The 24516-nt window shown below is 59.1% G+C and overlaps 1 protein-coding gene across 3 annotated transcripts; it reads right to left on the bottom strand.

The window, feature by feature from the left end:
• Nucleotides 1-19: 19 nt before the first annotated feature.
• PIK3C2B (phosphatidylinositol-4-phosphate 3-kinase catalytic subunit type 2 beta) lies at nt 20-24367 on the bottom strand. Of its 3 annotated transcripts, none has more exons than XM_071768450.1 (33): nt 24302-24367; nt 14835-15794; nt 13604-13704; nt 13290-13444; nt 13021-13141; nt 11213-11324; nt 11063-11142; nt 10917-10980; nt 10545-10691; nt 10226-10259; nt 9736-9931; nt 8191-8313; nt 7212-7379; nt 6930-7041; nt 6707-6849; nt 5623-5811; nt 4906-4999; nt 4706-4800; nt 4435-4615; nt 4244-4351; nt 4062-4154; nt 3807-3936; nt 3397-3533; nt 3100-3269; nt 2777-2933; nt 2581-2690; nt 2274-2475; nt 2040-2164; nt 1844-1961; nt 1576-1657; nt 1378-1484; nt 1020-1148; nt 20-947 (listed from the first exon to the last, which is right to left on the bottom strand). In XM_071768450.1, exons 1-33 carry the CDS (start codon nt 24359-24361, stop codon nt 759-761), a joined length of 4992 nt encoding a protein of 1663 aa, XP_071624551.1. In that variant the 5' UTR covers nt 24362-24367; the 3' UTR covers nt 20-758. The 3 variants fall into 3 exon arrangements, with proteins under 3 accessions (XP_071624551.1, XP_071624552.1, XP_071624553.1); XM_071768451.1 differs by lacking the exon at nt 24302-24367 and adding an exon at nt 23280-23422; XM_071768452.1 differs by lacking the exon at nt 24302-24367 and adding an exon at nt 20176-20194.
• Nucleotides 24368-24516: the final 149 nt, after the last annotated feature.

Genomic DNA, 24516 nt, shown 5'->3' on the forward strand with positions numbered 1-24516 from the left:
CACAGAATCATGGAAATCATTTCATCTCCTTTTATTCTCAAACCACCGTGTTCCAGGCATGGGGGTCCCCATGGCAGCATCAGCAGCCCCAGTGGTGGGCAGAGCCCGGCTGCTCCCCCCCTCCATTTGTCTTCGTCCTCCGCCTCCCGCTAGATACAATATTTAAAACTTTTAATATAAAGGTTAAGTTCATTATTCTCGATCCTGAGAAACATTTTGTCCGTTTACGGAGCTCTTCGCTGTAAACAAAAGCACCACAGGCACCAAACCTGCACCCCGGCGCAGGCGTCCCCGTCTCCGGGGGTGGATGGCAGAGAAGGAGAGGGATCAGGAAAATTCCCTGGGATGGGAATCACCCAGATCCAGGCAGGCAGCTCCTGGCTGGAGATGTACCCGGAGCTCTCTGGGTAAACACACACCCCCAGCCCAAAACAAATCTTCACCAATTCTCCCCTTTTCTCTCTGCGCCCGGTGCCCGGCTGCACACTACTCATTATTTAAAAAAAAAACCCAAATAAAATAAAATTAAAGTACAGATATCCCAAAAGGAAAAAAATACCCTCCCGAAGTACCCCACCAGTCCCCCCTGCCCCTCCCTCCCTGCGTTGCTCCCTTGACACAAGGTAAACTTAAAAAAGACGATGCCTGCTGCAGCACCCATGGGCGCCCGGTCCCTACGGGCACATCCCGGGGCGGGCAGCGCCGTGGTGGCAGTGCCACGAGTCCCCAGGGAAGTCCCCAACTCCAGCAGTGGGACCTCAGAGGGTGCCGTGGCCACGGGATCCCAAGGCAAACCATCCCATCTTCTCCTGGGCCAGGTCAAGGTCCCGCAGGTGGATGCCGACCTCCCCGAGGAGGATGTTCTCCCAGAAGCCTTCCTCGCTCAGCACGCTCAGGCGCAGCTCCCTCTGCTGCAAGTCCCCCCTGGGGATCCCATCGTAGACCAACTGTGGAGCAGAATGGGGCAGAACCCTCAGTCACAGCCTCCCACGGACCTCCCCCCACCCCAGCCCACCTACCATCTCGTTGTAGGTGGGGTTGCAGGTTTTTCGTGCCACTTTGGTTTTTCTTTTGGTGGTTTTTTGGGGGTCGGGCAGCAGGTAGGTCTTGACGTAGGGGTCAGGGTCATTGCCATCCTGCAGTGGGGGCTGTGGGGCAGAGCAGGAATCATGGAATGCTTTGGGTTGGAAGGCACCTTAAGGATCATCCAGTTCCAACTGATGGATTGAACCATCCACCCAGATCCATCCAGTTCCCTGCCCCCTCCATGGGCAGGGACATTTCCCACCAGCCCAAGCTGCTCAATGCCCCATCCAACGTGGCCTTCAACACTTCCAGGGAGGCCAAACCCCCACCCTGCCAGCACCATGCACCTACCAGCCCTCGGATGTGCATCACCATGATGAAAAGCTTGTTGTTTTTGTAGGAGATGGAAAGCTTCACCTCCCCGCCGACCTTCCCCAGGGGACGAGCCCACGTGGCATCTGGAGAGATGGAGAGGAGCAGTGTGGGTGGGACAGGACCCCCCTGCCATCACCTGCACAGTGACAGCTGGTACTGCCACCAGCTCCTCACCTGCTGCTTTCGGCGCTGGGTTGGTGCCCGCTGCCTTCTCATCCCGTGGCAGGGGGTGGAAGAAGGTGTAGATGAGGTCACACTGTGGGAAGAGGAGATGATATCAGGTGGTGACCACATCCCCCAACACCCAGGACCACTGCCCCTCGCGTTGATCCCCAAACAGTTTCCCACCTCGATGGTGTCCCCAGCATCGTCCCCCTCCCCTCAGGAGGCAGCAGTCCCCCCCACCTTCACCTCCCTGGGACCTCCCCCACCAGCTCCACACCTCTGCCACCTCGGGGGCTGCGTGGATGAGGTGCCAGATGTAGCCATTCAACTCCTCCTTCCTCCGCTCGGCCACCGCTTCTCCCCGTGACCGCCCGATGACAAACCTGCTGGGGAAGCTGCAGGGAGGGACACTCAGCGGAGCCTGGGGGGTGACAGGGAACCCCGGGGATCTGCCAGAGGTCTGCGGGGGGTACCTGGGCAGCAACGAGGAGGGAAAGAGGAGGCGCAGCTTGTTATGCAGCTCCTGAAACTCCTCGAAGGTGCGCTGGATGAAGATCACGTCGCCCGGGCTCTCCCGCTGCACCTTCACCACGTAGGTCTGCAGGGAGATGGGGATGTGATCCAGGGGTGCCCCAAACCTATACGAGGCCAGGAAGGAGCACCAAGACAGAACCACCCTTCAGTTGTCCCCAACTTTTCCCACTCACATAGCCCTTGCTGGGGTTGAAGACCCTCTCGTGGCGGCAGAGGAAGACATCGCGGATCCGGCCGGACGTCTTGATGGTGTGGGTGCGGGGGGCAAAGGAGAGGGTTGGGCGGGCATCAGAGCCCGTGAACTTCATCTGTGCCAGGTTGTGGATGAAGAAGTTGAGCTTGGTGGCCACGCTGCCCAAGCTGGACTCGATCAACCTGCAACGAGGCCACCACACGCTCAGCACGGAGGAGCCTGTCAGCGTGCCGAGCCGCTGCCCTTGTCCCCTTCCATGGGCTCCTCCACCCCCCCACGTCCTCTACCTGGTGAAGTAGGTGGTGGCATCAGCATCAGAGTCCTGTGGCCTCAGGGCATCGTAGACGTACTTTAGGTCCTCCAGGTCAGAAAGCTCAGGAATGCCACAGGACAGCATCTAGGAGGCAAGGCCGGGGGGTGAAGGCAGGAGGGACCCCTCTGCCCTGCCCGGTGGGGAAGGGTGCGTGACCCCCCGGCTCTCACCAGCCCCAGAAGGTTGAGGAAGAGGTGGGTGTGCTTGCGGATCAGGTTGTAGGCCTGACAGCAGAGGTCAACAAAGTCGTGGAAGCGGCTGGAGGGTTTGTCCCCCCCGTTGATGACGTACGCCATGTCCGAAGTGAAGACAAACGGTGCCCTGTCCCTGCAGCAGGGAGACAGGGACAGAGAGTGACCATCAGGACCACGGCCTGAGACTTCACCCCGTGACATAAGAGGGAATCCTGATTGCTAAAGAGCTGCAGCACCTCACCTTCCCCGCAGGGATGAGCCCAGGTAATGAGGAAGGAGATCCTGGAAGCATTTCTCACCTCTTGATGTTGCCAAACATCTGTGCATGGCCCAGGAACCTCCCGAAGTCGATGTGAAACATGTGGCCTGTGGTCTTGAGCATGATGTTGTCATTGTGCCTGTCACAGATCCCCAGCACGTAAGTGGCTACACAGCATCCGGCACAGGAGTAGATGAAGTTCTCCACAGCCTAAAAGGAGGGAGAGAAGGATGGAGCCACCAAGCATGAAGAAAGGCTGGACACCCTGGGAAGCAAAGAGGCTCATCCCTGGAGAAGGGAACATGAGGAACAGGGACCCTGCCAGGCTCCTCCTTACCTTCTCATACTCATCCTCCTCAGGGTTGTGTTTCTGCAGCCAGTCTGCCAGTGGTCTGTCTTTGAAGGAGCCCGTCACACCGTGCTCCACCTGGATTTTGCGTAGGGTCTCGGCGTTGGGGATCATCTCCACCATGCCTGGCAGCCAAGACATCAGGGTGAGACCCATCCATCCCACCTGGGGGGCACTGAGACCCTTAGCAACCCAGCTGCTCCCCAGCCATCACCACTGAGTGAAAGCCTGCAAAGCCAGGTTCCTACAGATGGTGGGATTGGACCTGAAGGTGGATGACAGCTACCCACAGCAGCTCCTTTCTGGCAGAGCCCTGGGATCTCTTAGCCCATTGCTTGCCCACGAGTACCCCAACCTGGGGTCTGACGCCCTCAGGGGACACCCTGGCACTGGGTTACCTCGTCCACGTCCCGTGGAGAAGCAACGGAAGATGACCATGCGCATGTCCAGCCCTTCCTGCACCCAGATCTTGTTCATGATCCGGATCATCTGCAGGGTCAGCATGTCCTGCCGCAGGTCATCACCACACTGTGATCCCGGGGGGGAGGAGAGAGCCATCAGAGCCAAGAGAAAACAGCTGGGACAAAGCTGAGCCAACCCCAGGTGAGCTGGGAAAGCCATTCCAGGGGTATGGGCATCTCCAAAGGACTCACCTTGAAGATGACACGGATGTTTTCCCCGAGGGGATCGACATTCTGGAAGGAGAGCTTCAGGGGGACAGCATTGGAGTTGAAATAAGAGCAGTCCTGCCGTGGGAAGGAAGGTGCAGACCACCAGGGTGAGCTGGGGGTGTGCAGAGGAACCCCCTGAAGTCCCCTCCAGCTCCAGCACTCACCCGTGGGACAATCCCCTTGACCAGCAGGCTGGGGCTGAGCGGCAGCCGGCACGACCCGTGAGCCTTGAAGAACTGCTTCACCTCCTCCAACCCCTCCCGGAGGATGCCCTGCGGGGTGGGCACAAGGATAGAAAAACTGAGACACAGCCTGGAACCTCCCTGCCACCTCCCACCACCACCCCGGCACCCACCTGGCGTGCGGAGGGGGCAGCATCCCGCACTTGCTGGGCTAGCTTGGCCAGCGTGGTGACCAGCAGGCACTGCCGGTCAAACTCCTCCCGTAGCCCCTTCCCACAGCAGCAGAGCAGAGCTGCCAGCAGGTACTGGTAGCGGATGCTGAACTGGGAATCCTTGAGGCCATCCTTCAGCAACCTGCTCAGAGAGGAGGCATGGGGTGTGGGGTGGGGTCACGCAAGCTCTAAGGTCCCTCCATCCCACTCCTCCCGGCCCCCTCAAACCCACCAGAAGAAGTAGTGGGTGATCTTCAGGTCACAGATAGCTCTCTTCATGAGGAAACGCACCAGTGGGCTGTCCAGGTAGCACTCGTACTTCAGAGCCTGGAGAAGGGATGGGTTTGGAGAACAGCGGGACCAGCGTGCACCCCATGTCACATCCTGGTCCCATCATGAGCCCCAGTGCCACATCCTGGTGCTGGCACACACCTGGACCAGCTGGGGCAGGTAGTCCAACAGCTCAGTGTCTGAGATGGAGTCAATCCACTGCACAGCTGTCCTCCTCACCTCCTGGTCAGGAAACCTGCAGCAGGGACAGGTGTCATGGGGATGGCATCCTCAGTATCCCTGCCCAAAATTCCTTCCTCTGCCTTCTCCCTGCCTGTGCAGGGAGGGCAGTGGCACCCAAGAACGGACCCTTATGAGTGTGCATCCCTGTGAACATGCATCCTCATGGATGGGCACCCTTGGGAACATGCATCCCGGTAAGTGTGCACCTCCATGAGTGTGCAGGCCCCATGGACATGCAATCCCATGGACATGCAATCCCATGGACATGCAATCCCATGGACATGCAATCCCTATGGACATGCAATCCCATGGACATGCAGTCCCCATGGACATACAATCCCATACAATCCCTGATTTCAGCTCAGCAAAGCCATTCTTCCCCTGGAGTTGGAATTTAAACTATTCAGGCAAATTAGTCAAAATTTAAACTGGACTCGAGCAAATTAGCTCGGGCCCCACGTTGGGCAGGCATCCAATCCCTATGGACATGCAACCCCTATGGACATGCAATCCCCATGGACATACAATCCCATGGACACACAATCCCCATGGACATGCAATCCCCACAAACGTACACCCCAGCAAACCCTCTGAGTGTGCAAACCCCGTGGCACCCTCAGCCTGATGGTGGCTTACGTGGCATGCAGCAGCCCCAGGGCATCCTGGTGGTTCATGTGTGCCCACTGGCTGAGCAGGGCATAGATGTCAGGCAGACAAGCCCACTCCCAGCTGGGTGCACTGGCCAGCAGCATGGGCAGGGTGCCAGGGGACCCGTGGCAGTAGTAGCGCTTCTCCCACAGCCTCTTGTGGTCGGTGTCCATCAGCCTGGGGGGGACACAAGGGTCATGCTGAGGATGACATGGATGGGTGATGCACCCCTAAGCTGCACCCTGTCTCCCCAGGACCCGAGTCCCCATGCACCCTGGGAGTTTTCCGAGGAATGTCAGCGCTGCCCCGTGCAGTGGATCCCGGCGCAGCTGCTGACACCTGATCCTCCCGCTTAGAGCCAGACCTGGAGGACCCAACCTAAATGTTAGGAAGTAATTTTTCACTGAGAGGGTTGTCAGGCATTGGAATGGCCCAGGACAGTGGTGGAGTCACCATCCCTGGAGGCATTTAAAAGCCATTTGGACCTGGTCCTTAAGGACAGGGTTTAGGAGTTGACTGTGGTGTTAGTCAGAGGTTGGACTGGGTGATCTTGGAGGTCTCTTCCAACCTAAATATTCTGTGATTCTGTGATTGATTCTGTGACTCTGTCTGGCTCAGCTGTGCCAGGATGGACGAGGGGACAGGGCTGGACAGACCCTCTGCAGGGGAGGACAGATGACATGGAGCTGGGGGCCGGCAACTCTGCAAACACTGGGCTCCAGCCTCAGCCCCAGCTGCCAGAGGCAGGATCAGACCCTCAGGTGCCCCTGAGCCTGCCAGGGCAGAGCTGGGGGGGCTCATAGAATCCCAGCTTCGTTTGGGTGTGAAGGGACTTTAAAGCCCACCCAGTGTCACCCCTGCCATGGGCAGGGACACCTCCCACCAGCCCAGGTTGCTCCAAGCCCCATCCAACCTGGGGCTTTCAACACTGTCAGGGATGGGGCAGCCACAGCTTCTGGGGTCACCTGGGCAACCAGGGTCCCACCACTCTCTCAGTGAAGAATTTCTTCCTAATCTCTAATCTAAATACCCTTTTTTTCAGGTAATGCCACTCCCCCTCCAGGCTGCTTACCAGTAGAGTGACTTCTTCTGCATCACCTCCCGCAGCTTGCGCTGATCCTCCTCCCCCAGGCTGCTGAACTCGTACCTGGGGCTGAACTCAGCTGCTGGTGGGCTGGTGAACTTCACCTCGAAGGCAGAGGTGGGGAAGTCGATCTGGGGCAAGGACAGAAGGTAAGCAGGGGCCACTTGCTTGTGTGTCTGTCCCCAGGACCTCCCCCCTCCCCAGGACACACCTGCAGGATGACACTGTCAGGTTGGTTGAAGTTGGGGGCACTCGACCTGGCTCTGGAGTTGTCCTGGGTGGCTGGCCACAAGCCCAGGAGTTTTCGTCCACAGGTCAGGACCCTGGAAGAGACGGAGGTGAAAATATGGCTCTGGGGGCTGCTCCGAGGGGGCAGGAGGGTGGCACCACTGCAGTGATGCTGTCCCTGAGGTTCTGGGGACCCTCCTGCTCCCCTCTGGGGATGCTGGCACAGTCCCTCACCCTGCCCATCACAGCAGGACACCCCACATACTGCCTGAAGTTGAAGAGAGGGGTGGTCACCCAGCCCAGGGCCTCGGGGACCCGCCGCTGCTTGTTGGTGTCAGAGGAGCTCCCCGGAGGTGGGATGGGCACAGCAAAGAGGGTGACACTGAGCAGGGTCTCCCGTGGCAGACGGTTCACCTGGATGGGGAAGCAGATCCTGCAAGAGAGCAGCCAGCAGTTCAGCCGTGACACTGCCAGCCCCCTGTGACACCAGCCAGCCCCCCATGACACTGGCCAGCCCCCCGCCTCAGGATGCCAAGCGTGCCCTGGGACAGCCCAGCCCAACAAACACCTTTGCCACTGGCACTGGGGGTGCCACATGCCCCCCAGCACAGGACAGACACCCCATGGGTGGCAGCCGTGTTTGGGGACAGCCAGCTGCTCCTGTACCCCATCCTCTCCCTGCTGCTGTGTCCCAGGAAGGTGACCACAGGGCATGGGGTTCACCACGGGGATCCCCCACCACACACTGACCTCATCCAGTGGCCAGGGGGGTCTGCGTGGGACCCCAGGGCTGACACTCCTCTCCGACGCTCCCGAGGAGCCCAAGGTGGCAGCTACATCCCCACTCGTGGTGGGCAGGGGTGGGGATTGCCCCACAGAGGGGACTTGCACGGCTCTGCTCCCCACCGGGGCCACCCGGCGCCTGTCCTTGGGGGGCACTGGCACCTTCTAAAATTATCCTGCTCCCATCCCCACCTCCCTGTGAATGCCAGGCGTGTTGAAAGCTTGGAACAGCCCCAGGGCTATTCTGGGACCAGATCCCCTTTCACGGATACAAACACCACTCAGGTCGGGGGGAGGGCAGGGCTGGTGCTGGTGCTATTCTCAGGGATGACACAAGAGCTTCTAACACCCAAAAATCAGGGAGAGGCATGGAAAGGAGCTGCTGGAGCAGGGGAGGAGGAGGAGGCAGGGGATGGGATGGGGACGCCCTGCCCACCCCATGGGCCGGGGTGCTGCCTTACTGCTGGTCCCAGATGATGAGGTGGAAGAGGTATTTGTAGACGTGGGCTTTCTTGGTGAGGAGGGGGCTGCACAGCTCCTTCCCACCGTGGCTGAGGGAGCAGGAGAGGTAGAAATCTTCATAGCTGCAAGGGGAGGAGAAGGACCGTGAGCCCGGGACTGGGCTTTGCCTGGGGAGCTGACACCCCGGGGGAAAGGGACTCATCCTGCCCCAGGGCAAACCCCACGGCAGCGGAGTGGGTGTGTGGGTGGGTGCTGCCCCTCTGTGCCTTCCCCGGGGTTGGGGAGGGGGCTCAGAGCCCCCATCACCATATGCCACCGTGCATACCATCACACGGGGGGGGGCTCCCGGGAAAGGGGAGGGGGGTGGGGACCCTGCCATGTGGCAGGTGCCGAGCGACAATCCGGGGAGGGCGGCGGGGCGCCGGAGGTCAGGAGATGCCGGCATTTCCCAGGCTACCCGCATTGTTCGGAGCCAGTCACCAAGGGGAATACATTAAGGACAGGACAAAGGCGAGGGGTCCCCGGCGGGGCGGCTGCTGCTGGCGCCGCTGCCTCGCTCACACCCCCGCCCCCCCACCCCCTCCATCCCTGCCGTGGGTTTCTGCCGCCCGCCCGGACCCCCACGGTCCTCCCGTGCGGGGCCGAAAGAGGGTACGGGCACCGAAGCACCTAACAAAGGAGCAGGTTGAGGATGTGGGGTGAGGGCAGCCCGGTCCCGCTGCACCGGGGCCATCTGTCACATCCCCGGGGTGGTGGAGAGCCCGGGAGGGATGCTGCAGCCTCAGGGATTCCTGGGGTTGGGATGGGATCCCTCAGCTCTGAGCATCCCTCACCACCCATCGAGCACCAGCACCCTCATATTAATCATGGAATTATTTGGGTTGGAGGGAATTTAAATATCACCAAGTCCCAACCCCCTGCGATGGGCAGGGACACCTCCCCCAGCCCAGGGTGCTCCAAGCCCCATCCAACCTTCAACACTGCCAGGGATGGGGCAGCCACAGCTTCTGGGGGCACCCTGGGCCAGGGGCTCAGCACCCTCACAACAAAAAATTTCTTCTGAATACCCCATCTCAATCTCCCCTCTTGCAGCTGGAAACCCTTCCCCCTCATCCCATCCCTCCAGGCCCTTGTCCCAAGTCCCTCCCCAGCTTTCCTGGAGCCCCTTCAGGCACTGGAAGGTGCTCTAAGGTCTCCCCATCTTCTCTTCTCCAGGCTGAACACCCCCAACTCTCTCCTCCTGGCTCCAGAGCAGAGCTGCTCTGACCATCTCCATGACCTCCTCTGGACTCTCTCCAACAGCTCCTTGTCCTTCTGCTGGTGGGGACCCCAGAGCTGGACCCAGCACTTCAGGGGGGGGGGGGGGGGTGTCCCACCAGCGCAGATCAGTCCTGCTGTGTAGGGGGCTTGGGCTGGGTTAGCTCTTATTCCCTCCACAGCTGCTGAACATCTGGGGCAGGGACACACTCCTCAGACACCCGGTGTGTTCAACACCCCAGGCTGGACAGGCAGAAGCTGAGCAAGGTCCAGGCAGCTGCCCTTACCTGGCAGCCCAGGTGATGGGGATGCGGTGGGTGGCATAGATGGTGAAGGAGAGGGGGCAGGAGAGCAGGCGAGCCTCCTGCACCACCCCCTGCTCCCTGCTCCCGGGCACGGATGGCTGGAAGTCAGCGTTGAAGGTGCTGCAGTAGAGCTCTACCAGGTTGAGGATGGCAGCTGTCAGGCTCTCCACAATCCTCTCTGGAGAGGAGGTGGGAGAAGGGTGAGACAGGGAGGTTGCCAGCCCCACAGCACCCCTATAGCATCCCCCCTGGGGAAGGTCTCCTCTGGGACAAAGAGGGTGAAAGGGAGAATTTCAGGCTTCCTATTTTGCTGAGTTCATGGGATGGAACAACAGCCATGGCCTCCAAACCCCCACTTTTCTTAACCAGAAAAGTTTCAAACACATTTTTGGCCTTAATAATCAAAAAGGAGGGGTTTGAGGATTAAAAGCACCAAGAACTTGAGCCCAGAAGGGGAGGAGAACAGAAATACCTCGATTTTCCCTCTTGGCCAGAACATTTGGATCCTGTTGAGGAAAAAAAAAAAAAAAAAGAAAAAAAAAAAAAAGAGAAACCACAAGAGCAGCATCAGAATCAGCCCCGTGTGGGGAGCAACTTGCCAAGCCAGCTGCTTCACACAACCAGCCCGGGCTCCTCGGCTCCCAACTATTGAGGAATTTTCCATGTAGTGTGGAGAGAATGAAATCAGCTGTGAAAATGTCCTTTCCCCTTCTGCATCCCCTTCCAGGTCCTGCATCTCCCCCCACACACACCTCCCAGGAACTCATCCCTCTCTCCCCAGCAGCACTCACCTTCTGGATTTTGGGCTGCATGCGGGAGGGGCAGGGGGGCATCTGGTTGAGGGCTGCTGTGATCTCCTGGGACTCCACAGCAGCCAGGGCATTGCAGATGGCCATAACTGACTGGATAACCCTCTCTGCCTTCAGCAGGACATCTCCCTGAAAGGCAGAAGGGGGTTGCTGTGGGACCCCTGGGTAGCTGAGGCTGTCCCCCAGCTCCCACACACCATGCATGGGGAGTTGCACCAGCCTGTGCCTCAGTTTCCCCTACTTTCACAGCCTTCTCTGATGCCTTCTCAAGCCCCGTAATGAAAAGGGGAAAAAGTCCGTAACAGATGAGGAAAAGCACCCCCCCCAAATGCCTCCCCCATCCCTGGGGCTCACCTCGGCTGCCAGGAAAGCATCCACCTCATTGTGGAAGGTGTCAAAGAGAAGACTCAGGGCCTGCCTGGGGGACAGAAAGCAGAGCTCAGCCCTGGCCAGGTGGACACGCAGCAGGGGGGACCAATCCCACCACATCCCCCCCATACCTGCTGATGGTCTGCTTGATGGGTCTCTCCTGCAGGTGGATGTAGTGGTTGAGGGTGGAGGGGCTCTGATCATCGTTTGCCTGCAGGTAGATGAGGTGACATGGGTGTCCCCCCAAAAAAAACCACCGCCCCCCACACCCGGGTACCCACCGTGCGGGCCAGGTCGCTGCGCACCCCCTTCCTTCTCATCAGCTGCAGCCGGATGTCGATGTCAAATTTCCTGCAGTGCTGGATGTACTCGTGGCTGCCCAGGGCGTGCTTGCTGTGGGGACAGGCACAGCACCCTCAGCCCCTCTCCACCCCATGCAACACCCCCACACCCAACCTGGGGTGCTCCCATCCCAACGCCCCGCAGCCAGGCAAGGTGTCAGCCACAGTCACCTCCCCTGCAGATGGATGTTTGTGGCCCGGGGAGGTTTGCACAAGGAAACCCAAAGAATAAGCTATTGTTTTCCCTCCTTCCCCTGCAACCTCCAAAAAACCCATGCCCAGCCCAGCTGGCGTGATGGAGCTGGGAGTGGAGGAGCTCACTGTGCCAGGACCTGCCCCACAATGTGTGGGAAGCAGAGATTGGACCCGAGGAGCTGAAGGATGCTCCACTTGACAGCGGGACCAGGGTGAGTCCTGGAGCTGGGATCACCAGCCTGGTCCTGTCATGGGCAGCCCCCCCTGGAATTGGACCCCCAGTGTGGGCTCTGCACAAGAGGGTTTGGCACTTCCAGCATCTCTTCCGCTGGGGGGAAGATGAGGAAAGAAAAGATCAGTGACAAAAGGGCTTTATGTCCCCAGGGCTTTCTTAAGGGTCCTTTGAGGGCCCCAGGAGATAGGGCAGTGCTGCCCATGCCGGGGAAATGCTCGCCAGGAACAGGCTGTGCTGCTCCGTGCCCAGGATGCCATTCCCTGCCAAAAAAGCAGGAGGTTCATCCCCTTGAGGAACGTCCTCCAAGCTGGCCGGATCCATCCTACAGCTGGGTGCAGCCCCGAGCCACCCAGAGCAGGGGTTTGCTCTGTGGGTGAGATGTACGGGGATGCTGCTGCACCCATGGTGAGTGAACCCTGCTGTGTGCAAGCACGTGCACACACACACACACACACACACACACACACACACACACACACATGCAGACACACATGAAGACATGCACACACATGCACACACATGCACACACACGCCCTGGGCTGCACAGAGAGAACAAGGTGCCAGCAGGGAGCCAGGAGCAGAGGTTGGGCTCTGCTCAGCCTCCACACAGGTGCCGTGCCAGCTCTCCTGGACCCAGCCATTCCCAGCCGCCCCTTTAGGGCCTAAAGCAGCAGCTCCCGGAGGCCATGGCACAGCTCCCACGGATCTCCAGCAGCAGGGCCAGCCCCGGGGCAGCTTTCCAAGCAGTGGGAGCTGGCTGGCTGCACCCGGTCGCCGGGAAGGACGGCGTGTGCCTGTGCATGCCTGGCTGCTGTGGCCACCTCTGCTCTCCCGAGCTTCTGAACCCCAAATCCCTCCCTGGAAAAGCAACCTTCCTCCAGGAAAGGCAGGAAGGCAGGGAGGGATCTGCACTGGTCTCACCCCCCATCACCCAGCCAAGGGAGCCCATGGTGGCCCCGATGCTCCCGTGCCCCCTTTCCCACCTTCTGCAGTTTGAACCACGGGCTGGGTTCAGAACCCAAGCTCTGAATCTGGGCTCTGTGACATGGCTGTTATTAATACTCCTCCAAAGAGCATTTTTGGCAGCTCCCTAGTTTTCAGGCACATGGGGGTCAGTGTGATGGATACCCTGCCACTGGGAAAGATGCTCCCAACATGCTGCTGTTGGCACGAGCATCACTCATGGTTCCAGGAGGCAGGAAAAGGAGCAGAGAGGCTCCTGCTGTGCACACCCGACCCATCCCTCCAGGGGGTGAGGACACAATCCATGATGCCTGGATTGTGCCCCCATCCTGTCTTGTACACTGACACTACTCACTTTTGCAGGAACTCCTCCAACCCGCAGATTTTGAGCACAAAATCCTCAACGTCAACGGCGTGCAGCTCATCATGGGTGTAGCACAGTGCCTGGTAGATGAGCAGGTCCACGGTGGAGGAACCTGAGAGGAGGAGGAGCAGTGCCATGAGCCCTGAAGATGCCAAAATCCTCCTCCCACCTCATCCCCTGGGGTCTGTCCCTGCTTCACATCGCCCCAGGGCTCCCCACCCCAATTGCTGTGAGGGGCAGGGGCTGTGGGGGGCACTTACAGTCACAGGTAAAGGTGAGGGGCTCCCGCAGGTTGTCACACACCACGGTCACCTTCAGGCTGATGCCATGGCCCAGCTGCTCAGGACTGAGGTTGACAGAGCTCCACACCAAGCCAGTGAGGGAATAGTCCTTGGTGCTGTAGCCAGACCGCAGCCTGGGGAGGCAGGGACAGGTCAGAGACGCTGCCTTGCTTTGGGCTTTCCCCCAGCCTCCCAAAATCTGCCAGGCTTGGGGGTATTTTGCAGTGGGATGCTGCAGGCCTGGGGTGTGCTGAGAGCCCCTGGGAAGGGCTGGGGCACAGCTGGGTACTCACACATCCAGCATGTGGCAGAAAGCAGCCACCTCCTCATCCCGCTCCTCAGAGACCTCGAAGAGCTCGTAGCCATTGGCGATGGAGTGTGGCCGGGGGGCAACCTGCAGGGCAGAGCACGAGCCCGTCAGCTGTCTGCAGCTTTCCTGGGGGGGTTCAGCTGCTGCCCACCCCAGGTGGGGTTTGCTGGATCCCCCCATCAGAGCACCGGGCACTTTGGTCCCCTCTGGACACATCATCCATGTCTGCACCAACACCTTCCCCAAGCAGGGAGACCCAGCTGTCACTCCCCTGCCCACAAAACTGCCCATTTCCAAAAGCTCCATCAGGGACATTCTGCAGGGAGACAAAGGATGGGAAGAGATGGACCTGAGGACACCATGGAATGGACAAGAACAGTTCCTGGGCCACCCAGGTGCCACAGCAGAGCAGTGCCTGGTCCTGCACACTGCTCTCCCACTGCAGTGCCAGGGCAGGTGCCAGGCCAGCCCCCCCCGAGCGTGAGGGTCCCTGGGCTCCCATCACTCTTTGGTGGTGAACAATGGCTCCACTGTCAGAGCAATTAACCCAGGCAACAGCTCCCGGGAGGCAGAGAAAGGCAGAGAACACATCAGGCACTGCAGCCAATTTTAATGCTCTTTTCTAATTAGCTTCTGGCACCAAGAAAGCTCAGAGTGACTTATGCAGCCCCCGCCAGTGGTCCCCAGCTGCATCCCTCACCCCAGGGATGGGGGACCCTGTGATTAAAGTGACTTCTCCCTTTATCTCCTCCTCTTGTTGGAGGTGGGATGAACCACACCAGAGCTGGGCTTTTTCCCATGTAATGGGCACCCCGTTGGGGCCAGGGGACGAGAGAGGGTGGCAATGCCAGCAGCCCCCAGTCACCTCTTTGTGCAGAGGGGGCATCCTGCTCCTTGCCCAGTGGAGGGAAGAAGGGAGCTGGGGTTGAAAAGGATGTTGTGAACCAACAGGAAAGCCACCACCCGGCTGGTGGGAGGAGACTCCCAGCTCATTCTGGAGGATTTAGTGGCATTTTGTGAGCTTGTGGGACACGAGCACCTACAGCGTGGCCTCTGGAGACAGCAGTGACACCCGGGCAGGATGTGCCCTTCTGCTCAGCTTCCCAGCCTCTGCCTACCCACCCCAGAGGGTTTTGGCCACCTCTAGGGGGGTCTTCTTTAACCCCCAGGGACGCTGTCCCTGAGAGCAGGGCAGGGAGAGGAAAGCCTCTTACCGGGTCGATGGAGATCCTGCGGTTCTTGTTGGGTGCCAGGTTCTTCCGGTTGCCGAAACGGGAGACGTAGGTCCTGGGGGGCACCTGGGGGGGCATGGTCTTACTCCGTGCCACTGGCTTGCCACTCGATTCCTTCTCAAAGATGCTCCTGCCCTCCTTCCAGCCACGGGAGGCTTCCTGCAGCACCTCCGACTCGTAGGTGGACTTGAGGTTGAGGCAGGTGATGGCATCGTTGATGCCCCCGTAGTCGGCGATGCCGTAGGGATCCTCCTCGGAGATGCGGCGACCAAGCAGCTTGCCATGGGCCACCGAGAACATGTTGATGTCCCTGGGCTGGGGTCCCTTGGAGGACGGGGGGGACCCTTTCCCCGAGCGCTGGGTCCCTTCGGGGGAGCTCCAGAGGAGGTGCCGGGGGGGCAATGGGGGTGGTGAGATCTTTTTGGGGGAGCTTCCCCCACCGCCGTGGGGTGAAGTGCCATTGAGAGGCTCCCCGAGGAAGTCCCCTCCTGACCCATCAAAGATGTACAGGTAGTCCTCAGCCAGGGGACCCTTCAGCCAGGGCTGGGGGTCCAGGGGCAGAGGGCTGGGTGTGTGTGGGGGTCCAGGCGGGGGGGGACCCTCGGGTGCCACCGGGACGTGGTTGCAGCTGAGTGAGGGGTCAGAGCCCGAGAGACCCCGCGTGGCTTTGATGCTGGTGCAGCCGTTCCTGTCGGTGGGGTCATCCCAGGAGATGAGGGGTCTGTCCCCCCTCTGCTTGGCCCTGTTCTCCTCCTTGTCCTGCCGCAGGCGGGATAGAGCATCATATTCCATCTGCAGGGCCTCAGCCAAGGCCAGCTCCTTCCGGCTGATCCCCAGGGATTGCCACTGCTCCCCATTGCCACGCCTGGAGGACATCTCTCCAGGGACCAGGACTTGGTAGGCTGTGGGGTCAGGAGAAAGGCATGCTGCACCACCGGGCACCTGGGTGGAGGGGAAAGGCAAGGTCAGCAGCCAGGCAGGCTGTGATAACCAGGGCTGGCTGATAACCAGGGCTGGATAACAAGTGGGACAGCCCTTCCTCTCCACGATGGAAAAAGAAGGAAATGTTTAGGGGTAATGGGTTAAATCAAGACTTTTTAGGACATCAGGTCCTAAAACAGGAGGAACAGGAAAAATAGAAACAGTGGGAACGGTTTCAAAATAGAGGGGGGAGATTTAGATTGGATATTAGGAAGAAGCTCTTCAGCAGGAGGGTGGTGAGACCCTGGCACAGGTTGCCCAGAGAGGTGCTGGGAGCCCCATCCACCCCTGGGAGTTTTTAAGGACAGGGCTCTGAGCAACCTGATCTGGTGGGAGGTGTCCCTGGCCATGGCAGGGGGGTTGGGACTGGGTGATCTTAAAGGTCCCTTCCAACCCTGAGAATTCTATGGCTCTATGATAATGAAGGTTGGCTGATGAGCAGTGCAGCCCTTCCTCTCTGCAACGGAAAAAAAGGAAATGTTTAGGGGCAATAGGTTAAATCAAGATTTTGCTGCCACCCGCCCAGGAGCCCGTGTCCGGGCAGGGCTGGTTGGCCCCACAGCAGCTGCCAGGGCTATTGCTGGAGCTGGATGGATGTCCCTGAGGATAAAATAAGAGGCAGTGTGGGGAGGGCAGCGGGGCTGTGCCTGCAGCTGGGGCTGACTCAACCTGAAACCCTGCTGGGAGGGGAGCCTGCCTGGCATGGGCTGTGTCATGGTGTGGTGGCTTCTGAGGACATGGCCCTGAGCCACTTTGCTCACAGGATTATGGAAGGGTTTGGGTTGGAAGGAGCTTAAAGAGCATCAGTCCCAACTGCCATGGGCAGGGACACCTCCCACCAGCCCAGGGTGCTCCAATCCAACCTTGGGCACTGCCAGGGATGGGGCAGCCACAGCTTCTGGGGGCAACCTGGGGCTCAGCACCCTCACCCCAAAGAATTTCTTCCCAATACCTCATCTAAATATCCCCTTTTCCAGCTTAAAAACCTTCTCCCTCATCCTATCACTCTATGCCCTTGTAAAAAGTCCCTCTCCAGCCTCCACCAGCAGAACTGGGGCTTTTTGAAGCACAAAAGATGATGCCTGCAGAGGAAGAGGATCCTCAGCCCTCCCAAGCCCCTCAGCAGCACCCAGCTCTGTGCACCCTCCAAACTCAGCTTTCTGAGCCAGCAGAGAGGAGAAACAGCCCAGCTGGAAACTGCTCCCTGGCCCCTGACCAAAGCCTGGGGAGGGCCAGCACCGGCACCGTGTTCCCCAGGGAAGGATGTTTCACCTCCTCTTCCCTTCCTAGCAAAATAAATAACTAAGTGGATGTTAAACAGAAGAGTGGAATGAGGTTGGAGCCCCTGGAGGTGGCCAACACTCAAACTCTCTGGAGCTGAGAGGCAGCTGAGTGTTTTGGGACTCTGGCCAGGGCTGGCTCAGAAGCCTCAGCACAGGAAGGACATGGGACTGCACCACACAGGGCTCTGCTTGATGCTCTGATTTGGGGAGAAATGATATAGAAAAGATATGCCCCCCCCCCCTCCTACTTTCCTGGGGATCCCAAGTGTTTCTGCTGGAAAAGAACAGCTAGGAGCATCACTGACCCCAGGATCAGACAGTGGGGAGCCCACCCTGCCTCTCTCCAGTGATGGAGAAGCCCCCCTGGCACAACACTTGCTCCCCACATCCCACCCCACGGCATGGGACAATCATCTCCATCCTGGGTTATACCACCCCCCAGCATCCTTTGGAGCATCACCACCTCCACCAGGCTGGTCCCTTCCTGGCTGATTGTGGCAACCTCCCCCCAGCCACATCACCCCCTCCCCGGGCCCTCCTGACCCCAGGGCCACGCAGGACCAGATGGCTCCTAATTAGCCCAGCACAGACTTCATCAGCTGCAAACACATCCCTGCCAGCCAGGAGGGTTTGAGCCCCCTTGGTCTCCCCAACTCCAGGCACCTTGCTCAACCAGCTTCTTTGTGCTTTCTAACTGGAAAAATGGTTCCAGGGAAAGAGGGGCAGGCTGGAACCTTTCCCTTCCCTGATATTCTGGACCCTGCCAGCAGCCGTGGGCTTTTCCCAGAAAAATAGAAATCCCAAAAACTGGCAGGCCTGGGTTTCTGGAAGCGGAACAAAGTAAAAACTGCTTTTAACCCAAAAGCAATAAAATCAATCTGATTTTTTGTAGCTGACAAAGCCACAAAACCCATTCCCATCTCCAAGAGAAGAAACTGCATCTCGCTGACTCTGAGCAGGGAACACTCCTGCATGGATCAGTGGAACATAGCCTGACCCACACCAGGCCAGCAACAACCAACTGGGTCTGGTTCTGTACCACTCAGGGGATGTCACCTTGCCTGAGGACACTGTGAGCATCCCCAAAAAAGTGGCTCAGCCCCTTCCCTCAGGGTGGCAGCAGACCCGAGGTGATGCAAACCCAGGTGGAAGATCCCCAAACTTTCCAGGTCACCCTCCAAGCGCTCAGCCAGGGGTTCAAGCACCACCTCAGGCTCCTGGGGGGTTGGTGAGTGGCCACTCCATGCTTTTCTCCTCTCAGCAGCCTCTTACAAAAATTATCCAGGACTGTGAGCTGTGGGTTATGTCTCAGCATGGGATCTCCCAAAGCAGGAGCTGAATTCCAGAGGAGCAGAGACAAACAGATTTTTTTTTTTCCTCTTTAAAATACTACTGCTAATAACATGGGGATAATTTTCTGACTTTAAATTTCCTGGCATGGGCCAAGGTCACGTCAGCCTCAGGAGACCCATCCAGCTTGGGATCCCACCTTTCAGAGAAATGCTTTGCTGAGTTACTGCTGCTGCAGCACATGGCTGGGCTGGAGGCACACAGGAGGGAAAACCACTGGAAATCCTTTACCTTATGGTTTAACAGCATTTTCTTCACATTTTGCACCAGCACAGCCCTGTAAGAGAAGCTGCAGCCTTGCAGGGTGTGACACAGACACCACGTCCCTCGTGTAACCCACCAGGACCCACTGCCCTGCCCCACACCAGCAGAGCTGAGGGTCCTGTCCCCATCCATGCATTGCCCAGATGCACCAAGCCAACCTCCTCCAGCATATCAGTGCTGAGCCCAAAAGGCAGCCAAACCAGCTCCAAATCCTCTCCTGGGTACCTCTTGCATTTGCAAATGTGATTTCAGAGTATCTGCTGGTTGCAGCGTGGCCACTCACCCAGCTCCCTGCCTTCCAGCCTGGCTGAACACCCCCCTGGGGACCCCACAAGCCCCAGGGAACCCTCTTGGGATGGGGAGAGAGGTTTAGGGTGAGGCTTTCCTTCCTGCACACCAGCAGATCCTGCAGAGTGTATTTTTCCAACACCAAACCAATTAAATCCACCCAGGAGCAGCCCAGTCTGATGGCAGTTCTCAGGTCCTCCCCATCCCAATGGCTCAGGACCCTGTTAGCCCCTCAAAGTCCCTCCACACCAGCAGATCCCACTCTGCTGTGGCTCCTTGGGGACAGCCCTGCTGCAGGGCTTTGGGGTAGAGGATGCAGGGGCACAGCCACGGACGCATGGGCACAACCCCAGCCCTTGTGCAAGAGAGATGAGCACCAAGTTGGGAGGAGGGGGAGAAGAAAACTGGGGTGGGAGCTCAGCACCCCCTCCCTGCTCCCAGCAGCTGAGCATCACCTACTGGGAGCAGGAAGGAAGGAGGGAAAATTGTCCCGGGGGGATCCCAGGGTGGAGCCAACCCGGCTGGGCAGTGCTACCTCCCTGGGACCAGGGATGGGAGCCCAGGGGCAGAGGAAGGGCTGGCAGGGGGTGGCTGTGCACCCCCAGCTCTCCCCATCCCTCCCTTCCCCCTGTCAGGCAGCTGCGTGTGGAGCAGATCGAAAGGTCGGAAGCATCTGGGAAGGCATCAAACATCTGAGGGAGAGGAAGCAAAGCAAGCCCCGGAGGGGCACCTCCCCGGGGTGTGGGAGCGGGGATGGAGGTTATGCCTATCAGGGGAGACAATTCCCACCCATTTATAATCCGGCCGAGGGAGGAGCAGCCGTGAGAAGGATAAAGCATCAGGCTTCACCTCTGGGGCTGCGGGTCCATCCATCCATCCTGCTGCTCCTCCTGAACCCTGTTCCCAGCCGCCGGAGTGGCTGCTGCCCGGTCAGGAGGATGGTGAGGGGGTGAGGGCTTCCCTGTTTTGGGGCCGTGGACCCAGCCCTGGGGCACATCCCAGCTTGTGCCATTGCTCCAGCTGCGAGTCACAGCACCTCGTGAGATGACAAAGCTCCTCGGACATACTGGACCCCCTCAAGAGCAGGGATGCTCCTACATCTATGAGACAGAACCAGTTAATCTTCCTACACAGCCCCCAGGGCAGGTTTCCAGCACCCTCCATCAGCTCCAGAACCCTCCAGAGAAGGCAGGATCCCACTCCCCCTGCTCCAGGAGAAACTCTCTGGTCTCAATTCTCTTCTTTCCTTCCAAAATGGAAAGGAATCAGGGCTTTTGGGGACCTCATGGGTAATGCAATGACCCAGGGGTCTCCAGGTGACATTCTGACACAGCAAAATGCAAGATTTTCATCCTTGTTTAGAAGTGGAACTCCAGAAAGAGAACCTCGTCCCAAAGGTAACTGAAAAAATGAAACCAAAACCCAGAGGGTTCCTGGAGCCACACTCCAAAACATCATCCATCCACCCCAAACCCAGCCAAACCAACACTGCAGGGGTGCTCACAGCAAAAACAGCGTGATTCCCCCCAAAACAGATCCCTACAGACATCTTCAGGCAACTATTTTACCCAATTTCCAGACACAAAAAGCCAAACTCTACAAGCTGAGGGGCTGAGTTCCCAGGAGCTGCCAGGTTTCCAGGAGGGGTTTGGAGCTGGGCAAACAATGAGCTGAACAAACACCTTGAAAACTACCAGTGCCACTTGCTTCCAACCTGTTGCTCTACAGCAGGAGTTTCTTCCTCTTCAACCTTCCTATTTATAGCAGAGCAAAGCCCAGCCCGGTCCAAGCTCTCTGGAGGAGGCAGGATGTGAAGCTGGCTGATGCCAAAGGCTATTCCATCATTTTTCTACGTACTTCCACCCTTGGGAGGAAATCCTGCCCCAGGAAGGTGGGTCAGGTTTGGAAAGGGAAAGCCCCCAAGCTGGGGTAGCAGGAAGTGGGAGCTCTGCAGAGGGACCACCCAGAGCCCTGCGTGGTGAGAGCTGAGTCTGCAATGGGGACAGCAGAGGGGACGAGGGGCTGTCCCAGGCAACTGTGGGGCAGGGGGTGGCCGTGGGTGGGGGAATGTCAGAGCCCCCCCTTTGCAGGGAGGTGAGACAGCCACGTGCTCAGCTGTGCAAGTGATGCTGAACCTCACCCAGCACCTGCAACATGATGGAGCAGAGCAAGGGTGGGAATCTTTTGCAAAGCCACCCACCACTGCACCCTCCTGGTGCTCCCACGCAGCCAAGACACCCCGTGTCCCTTCCACTCCCCAGGGCACACCCATGGTCAGACTTTCCAAATTACTCAGCACCCTGCCCCAGGGTTGAGTTTTCTTGGTGCTCAGCATCCCTGGGGGATATTGGCAGTCAGGCTCTCCCTGGTTCAGCAGCTCTGGTGCTTGGCTCCTATGCAAATCTCAGCTTCCTCCGTGGCCAGCACCCAGCACGGGTGGCTGGCTGGGTGACAGCGTGGCTGTACATGAACACAGCTGCACACCAGCCTGCAAGGAGAGGCTGGAGCCCCACGTATGCTCAGGACAGTCAAGCAACATAAAGCGTGGCACCTCCCTGGCTTTGGTGCATCTTGTTGCACCAGCACCCAGGGGAAGAGTCCTGCCTGCATCGCAGAGCTGGGATGGCAGAGCTAGGTGGCAGCCAGCCTGTGATGGTCCCTGGCCCCCAGCCCAGGGGTCTGGATGAGCCCCAGGGACCAGATCTTGTTCCCCAACCCAGATGCTCCTGCAGCTGAACAGATGGGATGCACCCAGGATGTGCAGCAGCAGGGGTGCATCCCCCTGCCCACAGCACCCTGCCGAGGGGCAGGGGGGTCTGGCTGACCTCAGGCTGCATGGCAGAGCCAGTTTGCTTTGCAGTGGGAATCTTTAGCCTGCTCAGCCCTGCTCTGCCTGCAGGATTTCCATGTTGTGGGTGAGACCCTCAGCTCAAGGACACAGGCTGGACACACACAGCTCCTCCAGAACACCCAACACACAAGGAAACACCTCCATTGGGGGAGGGCCATGGATGATGCTGCTACAACCCTGGTGGTCCCTCCCTAAGGACCGTGGGACCCCCAGCCCTGCATCCCGGGGTTCACCGACTGCCCCCACATCCCGTGTGTGCATCCAGGCAACGCTGGCAGACACACAGAGCCCCTGTGCAACCGCAGCAGGCAAGGAGGGCTGGAGCCCGGCTGCTGGGCTGGAAAGGCAGCTCCTTCTGGATCCTCTCCCACCTCCTTTCCCTTGGTATTTAGGAAGGTGCTCCCAAGGAGAGGTGGGGCAGGTGCCTGGCGGGGTGGTTGGCCCGGGAGAGCTGGGTGCCCCGTTTGCCAGGCAGGTTTCCCTCACCCCACAGCTCCCTGCTACCCCATCCCTCCTGCTTTAGGAGGAAAAGATTGATTTTTCTGCTCACGTTGGTGCTAATTCACCCCGGGCCCAGCTCCCGTGAACAATTACATTCCTGTTTGGCCTTATACACATGAATAGCTGTGGTTAAGTAAATATATCTCCTTTGCTTAGGGGGTAATAGCTCGCATATCTCTGGAGTTTACTGTTAAATACACACGTGAGGGTTTCTACAAGTTCAGGATCCAGAGCACTGCACCGCAGGAGCAGCGGGAGCAGCACAGCTCGCTGCAGCATGCCCAGCATCCTCAAAAGTCCCCCCAGGCACCTTACCTACAGCCCACCAAGAGATGACCCTTCCCGGTTCAACGCAAGAGCTGGCTTGTCCCCATCCCTGTCCCGGCGGAGGGACACTCTGACATGATGGAAAAAGAGCAGAACCCCCAGCCCTGCCTCTCTACTTTGCTGATGGGCAACTTTGCGATTTGACGGGGACCGGTTCATTGTTCTGCTCATAAAAATAACGCAATTTCCCCCCCCCCCCCTCCTTCCCGATGGTGCATTTTAGGAAAGCGGCCCCCGGACTGTGCCCTTGGGGTGCAGCTCCCAGGGCACCCCCATCCCCCCCCACAGAAAAAAAAAAAAAAAGCGCCTGGGCTTTGGGGGGATTTTTCAGCCCTGGAAAAAAACACAAGGCTAGTGTGGAGCTTTCGGGCAGGGGAAAGGATCGGCAGCAACCCCCCTAAGCACCCTCGGATATTATTTATATATGTATTAAAAATATTTATTTTTTTTAAAGGGGAAAAACCCGAAAGGAGCCGCTCATTGGAGAAGCTGGCCTGTTCCCACTAGCCGTCCGTGTGTCTGTGTTTGTCCCCTCCTTCCCTCCCCAGGGCTCCCCCTTTTCCCCCCGGGGCTCAGCCCTACCTGCTCGGAGAGGGCTGCGGCGGGGCCGGGCCGGGCTGGGGCCGGGCGGCGGCGGGGCCGCGCCGCGGCGGCGGCGGGAGGAGGAGGAGATGGAGGAGGAGGAGATGGAGGAGGAGGAGGAGGTGGGAGCACAGCAGCGGACAATGGCGGGGAGCAGCGCGGCTCGGGGCCATCTCCCGGCGGCCCTCCGCATTGCACGGCACCGGGGTATAGGGCGGGGGGGTGGCGAGGCGGGGCTAGCTCCCGGTGCCACCCCCCGGCTTCTCACTGTGTCCCCGAGATGCTGCCGGCTCCCCCTAAAGGATGATGCTCCCCCCACCCCGCCATCCCGCATCGCCCTCGCCCCGCTGCCGGTGGGATGGGCGGTGGGTCCCTCCTGCCCGAGCAACGCCGACCCGGAGTCTCCCCAAAATGCTGCAGCCCCACCCTCGGGGGTATCTCTAGGGACAGCAGCACCCACCTCCCACCGCTTCTCCCTGCTATGGGGTGCTGCTTGGTACCCCTCCGGAGGAGGTGCTGAGATACCCCACCATTTCGAGGGGCTCATAGCGGTCGCCGGGATGGTGGGGGACACATTCCCACCCAGAGGAGGAGGGGAATCAGGGGGATGAAGGGGCTGCACAAGCCCACCGTGGGCAGCAGATGCGCTGGAGCCATGGCAGCGGGAGATGTGGTTTGTCCCTGCGGGCAACCGGCCCTGTCAGGCTCTTGTGGACGAGGCTGACAGTCACCTCCGAAACCTCAGGACCGCCCCAAAAACCCACAAGCCACCCTTGGAGGGCTGCGGGTGACAGCAAGTGGTTTGGGTTTAGCGAAGACATGGTATTATCCCAAACCCTGCCTGCTGCCTGGTGGAACCCCAGGCGTTAGTGTGTGGGGAAGCCAGGACTTGGGGGGCTTCTCGAAACACCCCCAGGTCCCATCTCCCACGAGGTCCTGATGGAAAAACGACTCCAAAGCAGCACCCGGGTCCTTCTCTAAAACCCCACGGGCTGCCCCCACCCACTGCTACGAATCCTCACCCTCTTTGAGGGGCCGAGCTGTGAGCGGGGCTGCGGGTGGGCTGGACAAACCGCCCTCATGAACCCCCCCCAGCACCCCCGATTATTCCCGATCCTTGTCGGTCACACTTTACCTGTGTCCCTTTGAAACAAGCCGGGTCTCCCAGGACTGTGCCCCCCACCTAAGAGCCCCCCCCAAGGTTTTCTCAGACACAGGAGGGAAGAGGCAGATGCCC

This window comes from Heliangelus exortis, chromosome 25, assembly GCF_036169615.1.
Source record: "Heliangelus exortis chromosome 25, bHelExo1.hap1, whole genome shotgun sequence".
NCBI classification, from domain to species: Eukaryota; Metazoa; Chordata; class Aves; order Apodiformes; family Trochilidae; genus Heliangelus; species Heliangelus exortis.

Bases quoted from the DNA above. Each gene is read 5' to 3' on its own strand.
- PIK3C2B (XM_071768450.1), bottom strand. From the start codon at position 24,361: ATGAGGGCGGTTTGTCCAGCCCACCCGCAGCCCCGCTCACAGCTCGGC. The intron at 5,812-6,706 runs GTAAGCAGCCTG...TGTCCCCCCCAG, and splicing joins CAGAAGAAGTCACTCTACTG to GCTGATGGACACCGACCACA. The intron at 4,352-4,434 runs GTGGGTGCCGGG...CCCACCCCGCAG, and splicing joins CTGCCCCCTCCGCACGCCAG to GGCATCCTCCGGGAGGGGTT.